The 20,121-nt window shown below is 42.5% G+C and overlaps 1 protein-coding gene across 3 annotated transcripts in view; it reads right to left on the bottom strand.

Annotated features, from left to right (window-relative positions):
- Positions 1 to 19,907, bottom strand: part of GUF1 (GTP binding elongation factor GUF1) — a 45,795-nt gene extending 25,888 nt beyond the window's left edge. Inside the window, exons 1-8 of one of the 3 annotated variants that reach the window (XM_045017633.1) lie at positions 19,573 to 19,907; positions 13,080 to 13,191; positions 11,358 to 11,506; positions 11,017 to 11,097; positions 6,493 to 6,570; positions 2,992 to 3,075; positions 2,258 to 2,322; positions 750 to 953 (exon numbers count right to left, since the gene is read on the bottom strand). In XM_045017633.1, coding sequence (XP_044873568.1) covers positions 750 to 953; positions 2,258 to 2,322; positions 2,992 to 3,075; positions 6,493 to 6,570; positions 11,017 to 11,097; positions 11,358 to 11,506; positions 13,080 to 13,191; positions 19,573 to 19,719 — 920 coding nt within the window. In that variant the 5' untranslated portion in view covers positions 19,720 to 19,907. Of the gene's footprint in view, positions 1 to 749; positions 954 to 2,257; positions 2,323 to 2,991; positions 3,076 to 6,492; positions 6,571 to 11,016; positions 11,098 to 11,357; positions 11,507 to 13,079; positions 13,194 to 19,572 lie in introns of those variants that run through there. The other 2 variants (XM_045017634.1, XM_045017637.1) reach the window with 2 other exon arrangements.
- Between the last annotated feature and the right edge of the window lie 214 nt (positions 19,908 to 20,121).

Below are 20,121 nucleotides of genomic sequence, written 5' to 3' on the forward strand. Positions count from 1 at the left end.
TGCCAAACCTCTTGGTTTGATGGCAATGCATTGTGTTGTCTAATGGGAGGCACAGTGTGTCCTTGAAAGGAAAGCTTTTATCATCTATTACACACTAAACACATGTGTGAATTGATTGATCATTAAAGGTGCAGGATTGATAACTCAGGATGCTGAGGGTGTTTTTCCAAAAGTGCCTAAGTGATTTCTGATCATAAGACCCATTGAAAGTCAACAATGTTTTTCACTCCTAAGTCACTTAGGCATTTTTAAATCATCTTTTTAGTTGAAGAACCGATATACAATGAGCAACAGCTATGCAGTAAATTCATAATCTAAACTTGTGCTTAAGTCGTATTGGTAAGGAGACCAGCTCTATAGATGAAAGGGTAGTTCTGACACCAAACCCATTCAGTCCTTGATTTCTCTCTGCTCACACTGCAAAGAAGGGTCCCAACAGTGAAGTTGGTGATCTGCATGTATGTGTTGTGGACACTTGCTTACCAGAACTGACTGAGAATAGCAACTCAAGCCATGAAGCTCCTAGACAAAGAATTTCAGAGAGTGGGATTTTCAAAATGCTCAGCATTGGCCTAAATTTAAATGGAACAGTGAGAAACAATGCTAAGTGCTTTCAAAAATGCACCCCAACCCCGTCTCAACCACCCAAGGCTAAAACTGAACAGATGATCTAGAGATTCAAGACATTATATCTGATTATTCTAATTCTAATTTATTATGGTTTTTCCTCCAAAGAACTTCTTACTTACAATTTATGAGTTGGCTGTTCATTTGGCATCAGAATTCCTACTTCGTTAACTTCATAGGTCTTCCTTGTGTGTGCAGACATAATCTTATGTCCTTTCTGAACCTCTCCACCAAAGAGCGCAATGTTAGCTATGACACCCCTGTAGTGGTCGAAGGTGGAATCAAACACCAAGGCTTTCAATGGGTCACTAATGTTAACACTGGGTCTAATAAGAAAAATGAAAAAATACATTTAATATATATTAAATAAGAGCATAAACTGTAGACTATTTTTCATTGAAAGTCAAATGTAAATTCATCTGTTTTAAAACATTCAAACAAAATGTTCATACAAAAATAGATGCTAGTCTAAGTGCAGAAAACAAAAATCTTGAAGCTGTGTGAAATAGGAGATTTGCTATTTATGGCATACAGAATATTATGAGAAGATTTTTAAGCCATTCCACACTTCCGTTTCTGATCATAAATCTATGCCAGCAGACTGATCTCTTAATAATATTAATGTTCCAAATTAAGCATATATTTTGTTCTTGTCGTTGAGCTTTATTTCATGATGGCAGAAATTAATTTTAAACCATTAAAGTGTTTTCCCCCCCACTAAAGTTCTGATCATCAAGAATATCACACTGATGCAATTCTTCCACCCCCACTGACTTCATTATCGTTTAGGTTCTGTTTGGCATTTATCAATGTAGATATTACCTAATGAGAAACAAACAGAATTAAAAGCAAAATGCTGATTTAAAGTTGAACTGGGATTTGGCAGCCTTTCTTGTCATGCTGACAATGGTCAAATTCCCAAATAAAAGTCTCAATTAAACTGCAGTTCAGGTTGTAAAAGCTGAAAATGTGTATTGGTAACTCGGGGCCCTGGAACAATTTTAACTAAACAATGTAATCCTTAGAAGAGAGAGTGAAAATCTAAAACATTTGATTAAACACAAATATTTCAGAAATTTGTGTTTCCCTGAATTGATCTCCAGTTACTTATAAAATAATATCTGGGGAAAGTACATCATTTCTAAAAAGGAAATTTAAATAACCAAATCACAAAAATTGTCTTGCTTTCCCTCTGCTCCCTTGTTTGTGGGCTTACACCAGTAGTGTTCGAATGTAATGGATTTTCTCTCTCTCCATTTCATATAATATCACCTATGTTAATGGTTTTTGTGTTATATTCATCTTTAATAATTCTCATATATACCGGGGGGGGGGGGGGAGATACACACACGGTTGAAAGGATTTACCAAGCAATGAAATATCTCTTTTCTCCAAATTTCATTTCTGAAAATGAAATGAAATCTTGTCCTAGTCACCTCAAAAATAGGAATCCTGCCCTCCCAATCCAGTAACAGGAAACCACAAGTGAGAAATTTCATGCAGAATGGATCTGGTATAAGGAATTTAAAAGGTCAGCTCAAAAATCTGTCTAGTTATCAAAAGCTAGTTACCATCATAAATAAGCCAAGTCTACCACTGGCTCCATAAAACTCATAACACCAAAACTTACGGTGGAACCTTTTCAATAACTTCCTGAAGCACCTTTTCCACATTCGTTCCTAGTTTAGCAGAAATCTAGAACAAGTTCAGAAAAAAGTTTTATTGGGAATAAGTCTGCTGATATACATTATCTATTACACTGAAAATGAATGCCATCTTAATTTTGACATGTTAAAAGTATGATGCTTAGCTACAGACTCAATGGGCAAGCTTTTGAGCATATTAACTCAAGCCTTTGTTAAACTATTAAAGGAACCTGATAGGTCACAAACATTCCATAATAGAGAAACAGACACATCTCATGCAGAAGGAAAGACATCAGGGAAAGAGAACATGATAGAATCTGGCATACACACAGTACAGGAAATAATTTCAAAATTTTCCATGACGCCTCTATCCATTAGTCCCAAAAATCTGATACTTTATTTGAAAGTGTCTTCGTTACTCTTCTGTTTTCCAGATGGACGTTAATCTCAAAAAGGACCTTTTCCCTCTCCTTAACAGAGTAAGAAGAAATATACACTGCATGCCAATAAATAAATAAATAAAACAAACCTCAGGAATTGATTTACTTTTTTTAAAATAGAGGGGTAGCTGTATTAGTCTTTTTTTTTTTTTTTTTTTTTTTTTTTTTTTTGAAGAGTGCACATTTTTCATTTGAACTCCAAACAGGATTTTAAGAAGTCTAATGATCAACCAGTTGTTAAACATCCAGATTTTTAAAAAATGTTTAAGAGATCTTACCCTAATACATTTATCCTTAGAGATATCAAATAGCTTTTCAATTTGTTTCTCAACCCTTTCAGGGTCTGCATTCTTCAAGTCAATCTACAAAACAATATTCTTGTTACACATTTGAAATACAAGTCACACACACACACACACACACACACACACACTTCTTGCATGTCAGAATTCTAGGTCACCAAAATAAAATTAAAAAAAAAAATGGGATCATGAATACAGCAAGTAAATAAACGGCTGTCTTTACCAGAAGGATCCTATTAAAGCACTCCCTAAAATGAGTCTTAAAACAGTCCTCCCATCTTTTAGAGACCTGCATAACAACAATTCTTGTAGAATACTGCTAACAAGATTGCTAGTAAGGTATAGACAGGGCACAAGTTTCAAAACAGCTTATAAGCAATAAGTTCTATTTGCTTATTCACCTCTGGCAAGACTTTATTTTTTTCCCTTTGGTGCCTTTGAAGGGGATGCTTTACTATAACAAAAAATGATTAATAAAAAGAAGGGAGGTAGATTTTGTACCTCAGTTGGAAAAAATCATGTGATGTTGCAAGTCTGCATCTAGCACAAGGGTAAAACACTACCCAGCCTTATTTCCAGCGCAGATATTGAGAAAATTTTACATCTACACATTTCATTTCACTTAACTAGATAATCAATAACCTATCTCCTGCTTTTCCACCCACACAACCCTACAGGTAGATCTTGTCATTTGTGGAGTGTTTTTCTTAAAAGCTCATTAAAGTATATTTCTTGAATATTGATTAGGTGACAAGCCAAATACTCTCACGCATGTATCACCTTTGAAAACAGAAGGGGGGCGGGGGAATGAAAAGCATGCTGGAATACAATGTACACCATGGTGGAAGTTAAGTGATCTTTGTAGAAAGCTGGCTGTGTGATTTACCAGAAATTAAAATAAAGATAGAGAATTTTGTAGCAGACTGACGTACAGTGTTTTAAATCATCACAATGGGCTGCAATGTTATTAAGCAAATCTATCAAGAAAAAGTACCATCACATTTAACATTAATTTTACCTTTCTTCATAGTTTCTGCAGAGGTAAAGGACTGAACAGAGCAAGGGAACACCATCTCACCCACAATGCTGTTTTCTTGTTTCTCCAGACTAAGATTCAGGCCTGGTCTACACTAGGAGTTTATGTCGAATTTAGCAGCGTTAATTCGACTTAACCGTGCACCCGTCCACACCAGGAAGCTACTTAGTTCGACCTAGAGGGCTCTTTAGTTCGAATTCTGTACTCCTCCCCGACGAGGGGAGTAGTGCTAAATTCGACATGGCCATGTCGAATTAGGCTAGGTGTGGACGGAAATCGACCTTAGTAGCTCCGGGAGCTATCCCACAGTGCACCACTCTGTTGACGCTCTGAACAGCAGTCCGAGCTTGGATGTTCTGACCAGTCACACAGGAAATGCCCAGGGAAAATTTGACACGCTCCGGCGCCTTGTGGATGTTCTGCAGGACCGCAGGCAGGACAGAGCCCCCCTGCACTGTATCTGCAACCGCCCTCCCCCACCACAAAGTCCCAAATCCCCCTCACCCAATGTAACAAGGAGGGGCGACAGGGGCCGTGAAAACTGTCACTGCACCCCTGCAGAGTGCACAAATACAAGAAGGCTCTCATTCCCTAAATGTTGAGAAGTCCTTCCCTTCCTGGCTCACCGAAGCCCCAATCCCAGTTTCATCCCCTAACTGTGTAGTTGATTATTAAAAGTAGTTTGCTGTTAATTACTATTTCTGTCAAGTTTTTCTACAGAGGACTGTCTGTGGGGGGGGGGGGGGGGAAGGGGGTTGTTAATTGCATAGGACAGTCACCTTTACCAGGGTACAGACACGGGGGCAAGATCAGCAGCAGGTCACACACACAGTGCAGTCAGTAGGCACCCTGGTCGGTCTGGGAGGTGTTTTCCATGTTCTGTGTGGGTGGGGGGTACATGACTTTGTGGCATGGGAGGGCGGTTACAGAACTTATGCAGCGGTCCTTGTCCCGGACCACAGAGCCACGCAGCAGGGGAATCTGTAACCGTCCTCCCCCGCCACAAGGTCACGTAGCCCCCGCACACAGAGTCCCGAAAAGGAGGGATGGCAGGCTCCGTTGAAACAACCAGTCCAGCACTGCAGACCGCTCTAGGAGCAAGAGCCTATCATTCCTCGAGTGTAGAAGCGGTGTTAACATCACTGCACACCCTACCCACCACAGTCTGCATCCCTGTTTCAACCCTTTAACGCGAATTCATTAATAAAGAAAACGTTGTTAATTAACAATGTTCCATTAACTTTATTTTTAAACGTGTGTTGGAAGGGGGGAAACGTGGTGAACGGGGTATGTAACTGCAGAAGAAAGTCAACAGTAACTGAAGCCGGGGCAGGTTCAGCTTCTCTGTAAAGAAACTGAACAGTCACAGGTCACACTGCTCACTGAGGAACCTAGCTTTCAAAGCCTCCCGGATGCACAGCGCTTCCCGCTGGGCTCTTCTAATTGCACGGCTGTCTGGCTGAGCGTAATCAGCAGCCAGACGATTTGCCTCAACCTCCCATCCCGCCATAAAGGTCTCCTCCTTGCTCTCACAGAGATTGTGGAGCACACAGCAAGCTGCAATAACAATGGGGATATTGGTTTCGCTGAGATCCGAGCGAGTCAGTAAGCTCCTCCATCTCCCCTTGAGACGTCCGAAAGCACGTTGAATGATGACAGTTACCCAAGACCACCCTCGACACATTTTTCCCCCCAGCATGCATTGTGGGGAAATCCCAGAATTCAAATGGGCAGCGGGGACTGCGGGAACTGTGGGATAGCTTCCCACAGTGCACCGCTTCCAATGTCGACGCTTGCCCCGTTAGTGTGGACTCACAAAGTCAAATTAGTGTCCTTAGTGTGGACACACAAATTCGACTTTGTAAGGTCGATTCCACAAATTCGAATTAAGTTAAATCGAACTAATCTGGTAGTGTAGACATACCCTCAGAGTGAGTCAAGCTCAGAAGTGATGCAAGTTACATGTTCCTAAGTACCGTATGTTAACATAACTTACACCCCAATGAGCTAAAGATGCACAGTAAACGAGGTGAGGGGACAGTTTAACTTACACCCTCCAGTTTGGCTTTGCCTTGACTAGGATTTAAGGTGTGGTGTTAAAACACATTAGCTAGAACTCTGATGTGTCCTAAAAATCTAGCATAGACAAGCCCGTATAAACTTAACGCCCACTGTGTGGGGAATCTTTCATTGCTGTCACCCAAGTAAAGTTTTTACCTATCATACTGTGTAAAATGACACCTTTCACAGTGTCTAAAATTCACTGCAAATAACTTAAAATACTAATATACCATATTTATTACAGATTGGCAGCTTAAACTACACGTAAACTTCACTCCATCTTTTGTTGCATCCTTCAATTTGGTGATACATTTCTTGTATTTCATAATTTTGTCATGGTTATGTAAAAATTGCTATATATAAGTCTAAAACATTATTACCTTGTTTATAACAGGAATTATTGCCAGTTGTGCTTCAAAAGCAAGATAGAAGTTTGCCATCGTTTGTGCTTGAACACCCTGGAAAGTATTCATAAACAACATTTTATTACCCAATACTACTATGTTCTGTGTTTAGGGTATTAACAGATAAGAAGCCTATTTTCCTATTACACACATCCCTTCTTTTGAGGAGGTATTATTTTCTTTAATTGGTTTTCAATAATATACTTAGATAATTGTAATATAAAAACATGGAAGTAATGTAATACTAAATGTATTAATGCTGAAAAATAATTCCTTTCTACAGTACTGTATGAACCCAGTCCTGTTTAAAAGATAATTGGATGACACTTAATATTAAGGTTCGGTTTATAAAAGGTTAAAAAGTAATAGATATTTTAATAAAGCAATTGTCATAGAATCCAGTAGGTCAATAGGTTGCTAATAATCACCTATAACACCTTCTACTGATGTACTTATAACTAGAGCTGTACAAATAACTGATTTGTTAGTTGGTGCAGAGGAACACACAATTTGGGCAAAGACATCCTTTAAGAATGAATTTATTAAAGGGGGAACTATATATCCAAGTAAAGAGGATAGGAAAGATGTAAATAAAGTACAGATAGGAGCTAGTGTGGAACAGTCAAATGAAATACAGTTCCATTTAAACATCACACATGAAGGCAAGCAATTGAATATTGACAAAATGTACAAGTGCCTATATACAAACCTAGAAGTCTAAGTACTAAGATGGGTGAATTGGAGTGCCTAGCATTAAATGAAAATAATTGATGTAATAAGAATCCCGGACACTTGGTGGAATGAAGATAATCAATGGTATACAGTAATCCCAAGATACCAAATATACATGAATGACAGAGTGGGGGAGGAGTGGCACTGTATGTGAAAGAAAGCACAGAGTCAAACAAAAAAATCTTAAATGACTCAAACTGTACCACAGCATCTCTAAGGATAGAAATTCCATGCTTGAACACTAACAGCATAGCAATAGGAATATATTACTTACCACCTGACTAGGTGGATGACTGACTGTAAAATGCTCAGGGAAATTCGTGGGGCTACAAAAACAGAAAACCCAACAGTAACAGATTTCAACTATCTTCATATCGACTATGTACATGTCAAAGGGATGCTGACACTATAAATGACTGCTTTCTGGAGCAGCTTGTCCTGCAACCCACAAGAGGAGGAGCAATTCCTGATTTAATCCTAAATGGAGCAGAGAATCTGATCCAAAGGTGAATATAGCTGAACCGCTCAGTAACAGCATCTATAATGTAATTAAATTTAAACATCCTTGGGGGGGGGGAAAGGAAGGGGATGAAAAAACCCTCACCACAGTAGCATTTAACTTCAAAAACGCGGATTACACAAAAACGAGGAAGCTACATAGACAGAAATTAAAAGGAAAAAAAGTCATAAGGGTGAAATGCCAGCAAACTGCATGGAGACTATTTAAAAACACTGTAATAGAGGCTCAAACTAAATGTATACCCCAAACAAACAAAAAAACCAATAAGATAACCAAAAAGGCCACCATGGTTGAACAGCAAAGTAAAAGAAGCAGTCTGAGGCAAAAAGGCATCCTTTCAAAATTGGAAATCAAATTTTACTCAGGAAAATAGAAAGGAACAAACTCAGGCAAATCAAACATAAAAGTATAAGATAACAGGCCAAGAAAGAATTTGAAGAGACAGCTGGCTAAGGACAGAAAAATGAAGAGCAGAATTTTTTATTTTTATTTATTTTTTAAGTACAACAGAAGCAGGAAGCCTGCCCAAAAATCAGTGGGGTCATCAGTGGACTACCAAGGTGCTAAAGGAGCACTCAAGGAAGACAAGGCCATTGCAAAGAAGCTAAATGATTTCTTTGCATCAGTCTTCACTGAGAGGAAGTGGGGGAGATCCCCACAGCCGAGCCATTTGATGTCTTGGGTGACAAATCTGAGGAACAGTCATAGATTGAAGTGTCAATACAGGAGGTGTGGGAACAAATTGATAACTTAAACAATAAGTCATCAGCACCAGATGATATTAACTCAAGAGCTCTGAAGGAACACTAATAGGATATTGCAGAACTACTAATTGTGTTATATAGCCTATCGCTTAAATCAGCTTCTGTGACCAGCCAGATACCCAGGCTGAGCAGCTGCCAGCCAAAGGAGTGGCTGCAGGCGAAACAGCCAATTAGGGCGGTGGCTGCAGACAATTAAGGTGGCAGCTGGACCAGCCAGTCAGGGCCCAGCCGGCCAATATAAAAGGAAGCTGCAGACCAGAGTGAGTTAGTCTACTGCAGGGAGCCCTAGGGAGAAGACTGGCATCCTAGAGGGCTACAGTGCCAGAGGATGGGCAGGTGCTAGCAGGGAAGAAGCGGCCTGGCTGTGGACTACCAAGCTGTTGTGAGAAGTGGCTGGGCTCTTGTTGGAGAAGTCCCCCTGAGGGGACCAGATGTTGACACGGCTGGAGGGCTGTGCCATGAACCAGATGACGAGAGAAAGGAACTATAACGGGTGCGGAGGCGAGGATGGGAGAGCTGCCACCATCACCTGAGGGTGCACCCTCTGGGACTGAGCTAATTCCTGAGATGCCCAGCAGGAGGCGCCAGTGTGGTGAGTGACCTGGTAGCTAAGTCACACATTTTTTTTTTTTAATTTTTTTTTTAAAAAGCTCCAGAGGGGATCCTGGCAATTACAGGCTGGTAAGCTTAACTTCAGCATCAGTCAAATTGGTTGTAACTATAGTAAAAAACAGAATTATCAGATACTTAGATGAACATATGTTGGGAAAGGGTCAACATGGCTTTTATAAAGAGAAATCATGCTTCACCAAGCTAGTATAATTCTTTGAGGGGGCTCAACAAACATGTGGCTAAAGGTGATCCAGTGGATATAGCATACTTGGACTTTCAGACAGCTTTTGACAAGGTCCCTCACCAAAGGCTCTTAAGCAAAGTAAGCAGTTATGGGATAAGGGGGAAGGTCCTTTCATGGATCAGCAACTACCTAAAAGATAGGAAACAAAGAATAGGAATAAATGGTCAGCTTTCACAATGAAGGGAGGTAAGTAACAGGGAACTCCAAGGATCTGTACTGGGACCTATGTTGGTCAACATATTGAAAAATGATCTGGAAAACGGGATGAACGGTGAGGTGGCAAAGTTATCAAACAATACAAAATTACTCAAAATAGTTAAGACCAAATCTGACTGCAAAGACTTAAAAAAGAATTTCACTAAACTAGGGGACTGGGCAACAAAATGGCAGATGAAATTCAGTGTTATGTATAAATTAATGCGCACGGGGAAAAAATAATCCCAACTATACGCACAAAGTGATGCAGTCTAAATTAGCTGTAATCACTCAAGAAAGATTTTGGAATCATTGTGGATAGTTCTCTGAAAACATCCACTCAGATGCAGTCAAAAAAGCTAACAGAATGGTAGGAACCATTAGAAAAGGGAAAAATAAGACAGTGAATTATGATATTTTCTATCTATATGTATTCAATATATTCATAAATGATTTGGATCATGGCATAGAGAATACACTTAAAGTTTGCAGATGATATTAGTGTTTGAAACATGGTTATAACAGCTAATAATCGTTTAACTCCTTATAAACTATTTATAAATGAAACCTTAATATAAAGTGTGACAGATAATTGTACAAATCAATCTAATTTCAGTGTTCTATAACTCCATTATTGGGAAGCACTTCAGATTTCAACTGCACATCTTATTTGAAATTAAAGTTTAATTAAACACAGTTTAACACTATTTATCTGCCTACAACTACTGACTTAAGTGCGCTTTCAGAAATATAGCAAGATCTAATGTTCTCTGATATCCTGTTGCTTTAACAAGATGAATTTTCCTGTAAATAAGTGTTTACTAGATATCTATTCTGGCCCTCTAAATAGGCACAAGCACAAATGTCATCAAAGTTATGTTTTTAGCAATACTATACTATAACTAGAGTTAGAAATGTCTCCCCAAAGCAAAATTTTAAATTCAAAATCTCCAACAGTTTGAAGTGCTGTTGACTGTATCACAAAAAAATAAACAAAATGAGTATACTCGTCTTACACTGGTCTGATTTGCATTGTTACTGCATTAGAATTCCAGAATCAACTGGGCTTTATCCTGTGAGTTGCTGAGCACTTCCTAGAAGAAGCTGAGTGCCTTCAACTCCACAGACTTTACTGGAGCTGAAGGCACTCATCAGCCCAGAGGATGAGTTCAGCACTTTGTAGGTAGCAGGGCACTAATCTAGCAATATTACTGGTTAAGCTTATTTCATGATCATTTCATAGGACGAGCGTATCCAGACACATCTAATTGGTAGTTCCTAAGTCACTTTCTCATTCTTTGTCTGAGTGACAAAGTGGCAACAGCGCTTTTTCCAAAGGGCAAAAGGGTAACAAAGTGGAAGTTTAAGCGACTTAGGAAACCTCATAAGGTAATACTTTTTACTACATAGAACAGGAGAATTTGGAACTCTACCTCATTTGCATCCACTACAAGAATGACACCTTGACAGGCAGACAGTGACCGTGATACTTCATAGCTAAAATCTACATGACCCTGTGAAGAAAAATTGGTATTTAGAATGCCAAGTACAACTTTAACTAGAGTCATTTGCAGTAATAGTCTCTGGTTGATTTCATCTATATGAAATTAACACATCAGCTCAAGACTCTGTGGAGGAAAAATATTCAGGATTAATTTACTAATTTAATACCACAGAATAATGGGCAAACCTAACATTTCAAAAGAGTATGCGTATTTTAAAGTAAGGACATTTAGATTCATATGATTTTTAGCAATATTTATACTTAACTTACTGGTGTGTCAATGAGATTTAAGAGGTAGTTCATTCCTTCATAATTGTAAAAGAGAGATGCAGTCTGTGCCTTAACTGTGATCCCTCTTTCCCGTTCCACTTGCAGTTTATCCAGCACTTGTTTATTTTGGTCAGTTTTAGCAATTGTTCCTAAAAACACATGTTTTAAAAACTGAATTTTACACAAGTATAATTTTGCACTGTCCAAAAGGAGTGTGGTAGCTTCTATTTAGTTTTTTATACAGACCATTGCAAACTATTGAGTAATCCAAGGGGAAAGGATTCCTTCCCCCAAAATTTAAATCTAGATCTAAATGGTGACTTTTTACATAAGAGCAAAGCTTGACAAATCCACTTTCCAAAGGCACACAGGGCACTTTCCTTCATGAGTGGGCCTTATCTATCAGTTTAAGCAGAATCTAAGCTTTCAATTAAAATAAAATTGTTTCACGATCTTGTGATTACAAAAATAACTTCTTGTAATGTGAAATGATACAGTATTATCTTTCTGAATCTACAGACACCCTGGGGGAGGCTTAAGACCTATAAATCATACTCCAGACCATAGCCTGGGAGTTCCTTTGGGGTCGGGGTTGAAGGAATCCTTCCTCCTCGGATCACTCAATAGCAGCACAGTTCCTCCATGTCTACTAGAAATCCAACCTCACAAATGAAGCAGCATCTCTGCTACTTTCACTCTTTCTACTTGAGGCATGAAACAGTCAGCAGATCTGCATAACAGAGACTCCACAGGAACCACACTGAATTCTTAATGTGCACACTGCAGAGCCAGGTCAACAAATGGGTGTGCATTCCCAGCATAGACTTACCCAGAATATAATATAACCATACTGATTTCACTAAAAGCGACACCTCCATAGTCATGAAACAAGGTCCACTATTTCATCGTAAGAGTGATGTGAACTAGAGCAGGTTGAAACATTTTCATCTAAATGAAATTTCTGTGTAACGTGCTGTATGGTTAACGCATAAATGTTTTGTAGAGATGTAGCATTTCCACAAAAAATTTCCAGGAAGGTTTTTAAGCCTGGGGCACATAGAGGGAAGAACTCTGCTCTAAATCAGACAGATCAGAAAGATGAACCTGGGTCTCCCACATCCAAGCCCAGTACACCAAGGTATAAAGTGTATGATGCATACATTCCCCTGACCATTGCGTTTTCACAAGACCATACAAAAGATTTTTTGCTCCAAAGTAAGTCAGCTCTATCTCCCACCATCGAAATGTGAGGGATAACACAGGTACTTCATGGTTAAGTTTTACCTCCCAAAACCATCATCTTAAGTTTCCAGGTTTCAACAGTTCCCTTCTGACTGCCCAAAATTTTCCATGCCCTTCAAACTCTGACTATAAGTACAATAAATATTGTAAGTACTGACCTACTTATCGTTTGTCAGGAGTTGCACAGAGAACACTACATTTCTAAATATAATCTATTCATCCCACTCCCCAACACATCTCCTCCCTGATTCTTTTTCTACCCTCCCCTTTTGTTTTATTTTGTCTAGTTGAGATTTGTTTGCAATACACCAAAATCTATATTGCTGTACAACTGATGGTGTATGTGCATGAGAAGCCCAGGACTAGAACAGCATGGATATTAGAGATGCTGTGGTAGAACTGTACTAGGAAGTCTGCACAGCGCCTGCCCACATGAGAAGTAAAGGTAACTAAAAACACATCTAAAATCACAATGCTTACCTGTAATTTCCAAGAGCCTGTCTGCTAGAGTGCTTTTGCCATGGTCTACATGAGCTATGATACTGAAATTTCTAATATTTTCAACAGGAAATATAGACATATCCAGTTTTTCCTGAAAAACATAAAAAGTAGAGATTCCTATTCACAAAGAGATTAGGGTGTAATTTCACAAATCAGGATGCAGAATACCTGTATACGTGAATAGGGTGACCGGATGTCCCGATTTTATAGGGACAGTCCTATTTTTGGTTTTTTTCCCTTATATAGGCTCCTATTACCCCCCCCCCCCCCCCACCGTTTGTCCCGATTTTTTCACACTTGCTGTCTGGTCACCCTAATACATGAAACTAGTAACTCCTCATTTCTTTGGTTTTTTTGGAACTTGAAAAATAGTTTCATCCTTATTTCTCCCCCATCTCCTCTTCCTTTGTTTTTCCCCTCAGGGTTTGCATTGCCACTCATGTCTGTTTCCATAACTTGTACAAACATTTGTGAGATTAGTCCATGAACAGCTACCATTAAATCTATTTAAATTTTTGTCCCCGATAGAACATTCATTAGAGTATTTTGAAGCAGCTTTGCAAGTCTTTTAGCATTCTAAAATAATTCTGAGGACAAGCTAGGGAAAAGGGTAACTAGTGCAAGTGTTTCAGACACTAGGTAGCTGAGATTAGGCTATGGCTCACCTCTTCATTCTACCAAGTTTCATTTCCAGCTGCAAAAGTGTAAACTGAGAAAAATTACCGTATTTATCGGCGTATAACACGCACAGGCGTATAACACGCACCTTCATTTTAAGGGGGAAATTTCAGGAAAAAAACTTAAATTTCAAATAAAGGACTTTGAAGCAAAATAAGGGTAGCTCAGAACTTGTTTTATTAATATTATTACCACTTATAAGGTAAATAATGTAAAAGGACAGTAAAAACAACTGTTTTAACAAAGAAACTTGGATATTCTATATTTTTACAAAAGTTTACTCAGAAATCGCTACTATCTGGGAAACCAAGAAACTCTTCATCTTCACTGCTATCTTCAAAATCACAATGAACACTGCTGCTTTCACTGCTACTATCTTCATAAATCAGATCATCTTCTTCCCCATCCAAAGCATTACTTATGCCACATTTTTTAAAAGATTTGATAATAATATCTTCTTTAACTGCGTCCCACGAAGTCTTTATCCACTGACACACTTTTGAAATGCCAGGTCTTTTCATTCGCCCAGATTTCGTAACTTCATGTTGGCTTTCATCACACATGTATTTATTCCATTCTTCACGCATGAAGGCTTTGAAGGGCTTATTAATGGAAACATCCAATGGCTGCAATTGTGATGTAAGTCCTCCTGGAATGACTGCTATTTCTGTTTTGCACATTTGAAATTCTCTCTTTGTTGGTTCTGTAAGATGAGATCTGAACGAGTCCAGTACTAACAAGGATGGCTTCTTTAACAAAGCACCTGGGCGCTTCTCCCACACATTTCTAATCCAAAGCCTCATGCCTTCTTTGTCCATCCAACCTTTGGGGTGAACATGCACCTGTATGCCACTTGGAATTTTCTCCTTAGGAAAAGTTTTCCTTTTAAAAATGACCAATGGCGGCAGCTTGTTTCCATCTGCAGTGACAGCAAGGACCACAGTATAATGATTTTTTTCATGCCCTGAAGTTTTAATTGTTACTGTCTTGGCACCTTTTGCTTCCACAGTTTTGTTTGAAGGAACATCGAAGGTGAGTGGTACTTCATCCATGTTGCCTATTTGACCAATTTCAAAATTTTGTCTTTTCCTTTGTTTGATAATAAAGTTATGAAAATTTATTATCTTCTCTTCATAATCGTCTGGCATACGCTGGGAAATCCTGGTTCTTGTTCTCATCCGAAGCTCATGCCTCTTCATAAATCTTTGGCACCATGATGCTGTCCCTTTGAAATCTTGTATTTGCAACTCTTTGCTGATTTTCACTGCTTGAATGATGATCATTTTGGTTGATAAAGCAATACCAGCTTTTCTATGATTAAGTACAAACTCCTTCGCCTGTTCTTCTAATTTTGGCCATTTAGCAATACCGCTGCGAAAATTGCATTTTGTTTTTGATATTGTCTTGAGTTTTTCTTCCATTTTTCGCCACTCTCGTATTGTGCATTCTGTTGGTGGCTCTCCAAAATGCCTTGCTGCAGCCCTATTTCCATGTTGCTTGGCATATTCCACGACCTTTAACTTGAAACCAGCTGTATACGCTCCACGCTTTTGTTTTGAATCCATTAGGGATACCAGTAGTAGGGAAATACCCTAAGTACGGTAATGAATGCAGTTTTTCAACTGAGTTTAGCGTCGGAATGTCAGGATGAGTCACACTGCAGTGGTATACGGTACTTTTTACCTAAGTTTAAATTAAAAAAAGAGTAAGGTAGTATCAGGGGTGTGTACATTTACCGCTACTCTGTTGTAATATCTGTGCATTGTAGCATGGCTGTGTGTAGTGTGTGTTGTAGCATGGCTGTGTGTAGTGTGTGTTGTAGCATGGCTGTGTGTAGTATGGTAATGTGTTTGTATGGTATGGTAAAATTAAGGATGGCTCAAGCGTGTTCAGATCGAGCCCCCCAGGAAGCCATCACTGCACACCGCCAATCATAAGTAGTGAGGCATTTCCCGAACGTCAGCTTCACATACACACGCTACCTATGATTGACGGTGTACAGCGCTGGATCCTGTCGGGCTCGATCCAAACACGCCCATTGCCTAAAAGGGGGAGTGGAGCAAATAGACACACACTCTGCTTTGCAGGGATGGGGGAGAGGGTCCTGTGTATCACTTAGATCCCATCCCCCTATCAAGCAGTACCGTATTTCTTTGCTCCCCCCCCCCCCCGGCAGATTTATTGCTATTCAGGTCCTCTTTAAAACCAGTGCACACTGCTGCCTAGCAGGGAGGGGGGCCTGTCAGCTAGTGTGTGTCTCTTAGCTCCCAGCTCCCATCCCCCTGTCAGGCATTGTTTCTTTGCTCCCCCCTGGCAGGCTTCTTTTGATACTCTGGTCCCCTTTAAATAGGTGCACACTGTTGCCTTTGCAGGGAGGGGGGCCTGCCTGCTAGTGTGCATCTCTTAGCTCCCCCCTTCCCCTGTCAGGCAGCGGGTGACGTCACTCACTTATTTTTTTTGTACTCTACTTGTACCTGACGGGTACAAGCTCTCCTGCCTCAGACAACTCTCGCGAGGCTGAAAACTCTCGCGAACCGTGCAGAGCGTTACCGTGGTTACGCTCCGCCGGCCGCGAGAATTAGACGTGAAGAGGAAGGCGCGGGTTGCCTGAGCAGTTACCGGTACCGATGGCGGCTACTGATCCACGGGCCGCTCGGGAGGGGGACGGGGGCTCGGGCCGGGTCGGGCCACGCCGCTCGGGAGGGGGGCAGGGGCTAGGGCCGCTCGGGGGGGAGGGGGGACGGGATCTCGGGCCGCTCGGGAGGGGGTCGGGGACTAAGGCGGCTCTGGCCGGGCCGCTCGGGAGGGGGGCGGGGGCTAGGGCCAGGGCCGCTCGGGGGAGGGAGGGAGGACGGGGTCTCGGGCCGCTCGGGAGGGGGACGGGGGCTCGGGCCGGGTCGGGCCACGCCGCTCGGGAGGGGGGCAGGGGCTAGGGCCGCTCGGGGGGGAGGGGGGACGGGATCTCGGGCCGCTCGGGAGGGGGTCGGGGACTAAGGCGGCTCTGGCCGGGCCGCTCGGGAGGGGGGCGGGGGCTAGGGCCAGGGCCGCTCGGGGGCGGGAGGGAGGACGGGGTCTCGGCCGCTCGGGAGGGGACGGGGGCTCGGGCCGGGTCGGGCCACGCCGCTCGGGCGGGGGGCAGGGGCTAGGGCCGCTCGGGGGGGGGGGGGGCCGGGCTCACGGGCCGCTCGGGAGGGGGTCGGGGACTAAGGCGACTCTGGCCGGGCCGCTCGGGAGGGGGGCGGGGGCTAGGGCCAGGGCCGCTCGGGGGAGGGAGGGAGGACGGGGTCTCGGGCCGCTCGGGAGGGGGACGGGGGCTAGGGCGCCGCTCCGCGCCGCTGGGGGGGGGGCCGGCGCTTTTCTTTTCTGCCTGGGGTGGTTATATCGGCGTATAACACGCACACATCATTTGCCCCCTATTTTCAGGGGAAAAAAGTGCGTGTTATACGCCAATAAATACGGTAATTCCTCTACACAATTAGTCTTTTGGGAACAGTTCCTCCAATAATTGCTAAGTATCAATTCTATTCAAAACTACCAAGAGGAAGGAGGGATAGAGGGCAAAGAAAAGACACACAAATAGCTTTTCAAAGACAGATTGGTCACCAACTTGCCAGTTCAGGCACTGGAGGGAGAAAGTTAGAAAGAGGTGACAGATGGAAGAGGACCAAGTCACCTAAACCAAAATAAAATAAATCTGGAGATGGTCCTTGCGTATGACCCTCTGTATATTTTAGTCGAAGAGTGTCAAACTTATTCTGGAGCAGACTGAATTCCACTTTTAGCTGTAGTCAGAACCAGGGTATAAATTGAGGCCAGCATACTATGAACAATCCGAAGTGGAACACCCACTGATATCAGCAGGTACGGTATAAAGACTCAGGGAAGACTCTACCTTTATGTATTAAGATTTTAATTAATTATTCAATATTTTATTGACCCATTCAGCAAGAAAATATGCTCAGCTTCATGACCACTCCTATTTTTGTCTCTCCCTTCCTCATACTCCTTTGGTTCACTACCTCCTCTGCTTCTTTCTCCCATCTACATCTGCTTTCCGGCAGCAATTTACCCCCACCCAACCCTTTCTCCATCCTATCTGCTAATACATGCAAAATAAAATAATGCTGCCTTTTAAAGTGACAGTCTTTGGTATTAAAATCCCAATAAGTTTAATTGAAGTTGTGGGGTGTTAATACCTAACAGCTACTATTTCGAACTGTCTGCAGACTCAGGAAAAACAACAATGTATAAATGTTTACATTTAGAAAATACATTTACAACTATGACAAACTTATTTTAACCTTAATAAGAGTTTAAATTCTGCAGAATATGACTATGCAGCAGGCTAGGTAAGGACATCAAGTGGTCAATCAAGTCCTTTTTGGTAGGATGTTATACATTTCTGAAACAAACCTTGCTCTGTGGCTGACTTGTGCAACTGTGTCTCAGAACCAAATTATGTAAAAGTCTTCCACTGACTTCCATGGGTGCTATCCGTATAAGGACTACAGGATCAGACCCTAAGTCTCCTATATATATGGCATTTTGTGGGCCATGTAACAGGCACTATATTATACATGCTGTAACTCATTCCCCCCCGCCCCCCAAAAACACAAAACCATGCACTGTTTAAGGCAGGGATCGGCAACATTCGACCCACCAGGGTAAGCCCCCCTGGCAGGCCAAGCAGGTTTGTTTACCTGCCACGTCCGCAGGTTCGGCTGATCGTGGCTCCCACTGGCCGCGGTTTGCTGCTTCCAGCCAATGGGAGTAGGTTGACCAGACAGCAAGTGTGAAAAATCGGGATGGGCTGGGGGGTAATAGGAGCCTATATAAGAAAAAGACCACAAAATCAGGACTGTCCCTATAAAATCAGGACATCTGGTCACCCTAAATGCAGGCTGCGGGAAGCGGTGCGGGCCAAGGGATGTGCTGGCCACCGCTTCCCGCCATCCCCATCAGCCTGGAGCAGCGAACCGAGGCCAGTGGGAGCTGCGATCAGCCGAACCTTCCGACGCGGCAGGTAAATAAACTGGCCCAGCCTGCCAGGGGGCTTACCCTGGTGGGCCGCATGCCAAAGGTTGCCAATCCCTGGTTTAGGGACTGCTTAGTCTCCAACTGCACTGAATTAGAGTAACGTTAGAAGCAAAAAGCAGTATTGCTGCTGGAATATGCTATCACGTTATGTTCAGCAGAAACAATGGGACCTGTTTTTGTTTCTTCTTTACAAGGGAAAAAGTGCATAAAAAAACCTCAGAACAGTAAACAGATAAGCTACCCTTCCATGTCTATTGCCAAAGATTTTTGGACCCTTTTAAGCTATGGTAATACTAGCACTCTGCTTTGTTTTAAAAGTATGCAAATATTGACTAATCACACCTCAAATACCCACAAATTGAGTAAGACTTCCCATCTCACAGACAGGGCAACAGATGAGGTTACACTGACCTCCCACCTAGCAAGTGAGTGGGAGAGCCACAATTAGGACTCAAGTACCTAGGCTCCCAATTTGAGCTCAGACCATTAGACATAGTTGAGTTCAAACTTTATTTTGAACCAGAGCAAACAATATTAAAATCCAACTGACTGAAAATAGGCAAGCACCAAAAAAACAATTTTGGAAAATGACTGATATGGATCAAATAGGGTGAGTTAGGCCTTCTTGCTAAGAGTAGAATTAAAAGTTGAAGGGCCAAGAGACATCCAGTTGGGTTAAAAGGGATTTTCATCCTCTACCCGACAGTAGTACAAGTTTTCAAATATTGTATCTATTTCAAACAAAAAAGCTCATCACCTTTTGGGAACTGTAGGGTCTGGAGAACACAACATGAGCCGCAGGGCATTTTTCCATGCACGGCTGAGAGCATAAGAAAGCTGCAGCGTTACAGGCGCGCCGCAGCCTGACCCCGACCCCCGCTGCCCTGGTCACACGCGACAACATGCTGTCCCTGGGGGCAGGAATCACACGCAGCCCGCCCGGAGGCAGCGGCCACGCGGGGCTCAGCCGCGGGCTCCGCAGAGCCGCCTCCGCACCAAGGGAGCTTCGGGATCCATCCAGGGACACTCCAGCGGGACCTGCCCCGCCCACGGACAGCGGCGGGAGCAGAGTCACACTCGGGCCCAGGGGAGCGAGCCCGCCCCCGGGCCAGCCGCACCGGCTTGTTACCGCCTTACCCCCCCCCGGTCCCTGCACCGGGGGCCCGGCCGGCTCGGGCACACGGCAGCGGCGCGGGCCGCAGAGCTCCGGCTGGGGCTGCGCTCGCAAGACCGGGAGCCGCGGGGGGCGGGCGGCTCTCGCCGCCAAGCTGCACGAGCCAGGCGCTGCCCAGGGCCAAGGCTCCAG

Source organism: Mauremys mutica, chromosome 5 (assembly GCF_020497125.1).
Source record: "Mauremys mutica isolate MM-2020 ecotype Southern chromosome 5, ASM2049712v1, whole genome shotgun sequence".
Lineage (NCBI taxonomy): Eukaryota > Metazoa > Chordata > Testudines > Geoemydidae > Mauremys > Mauremys mutica.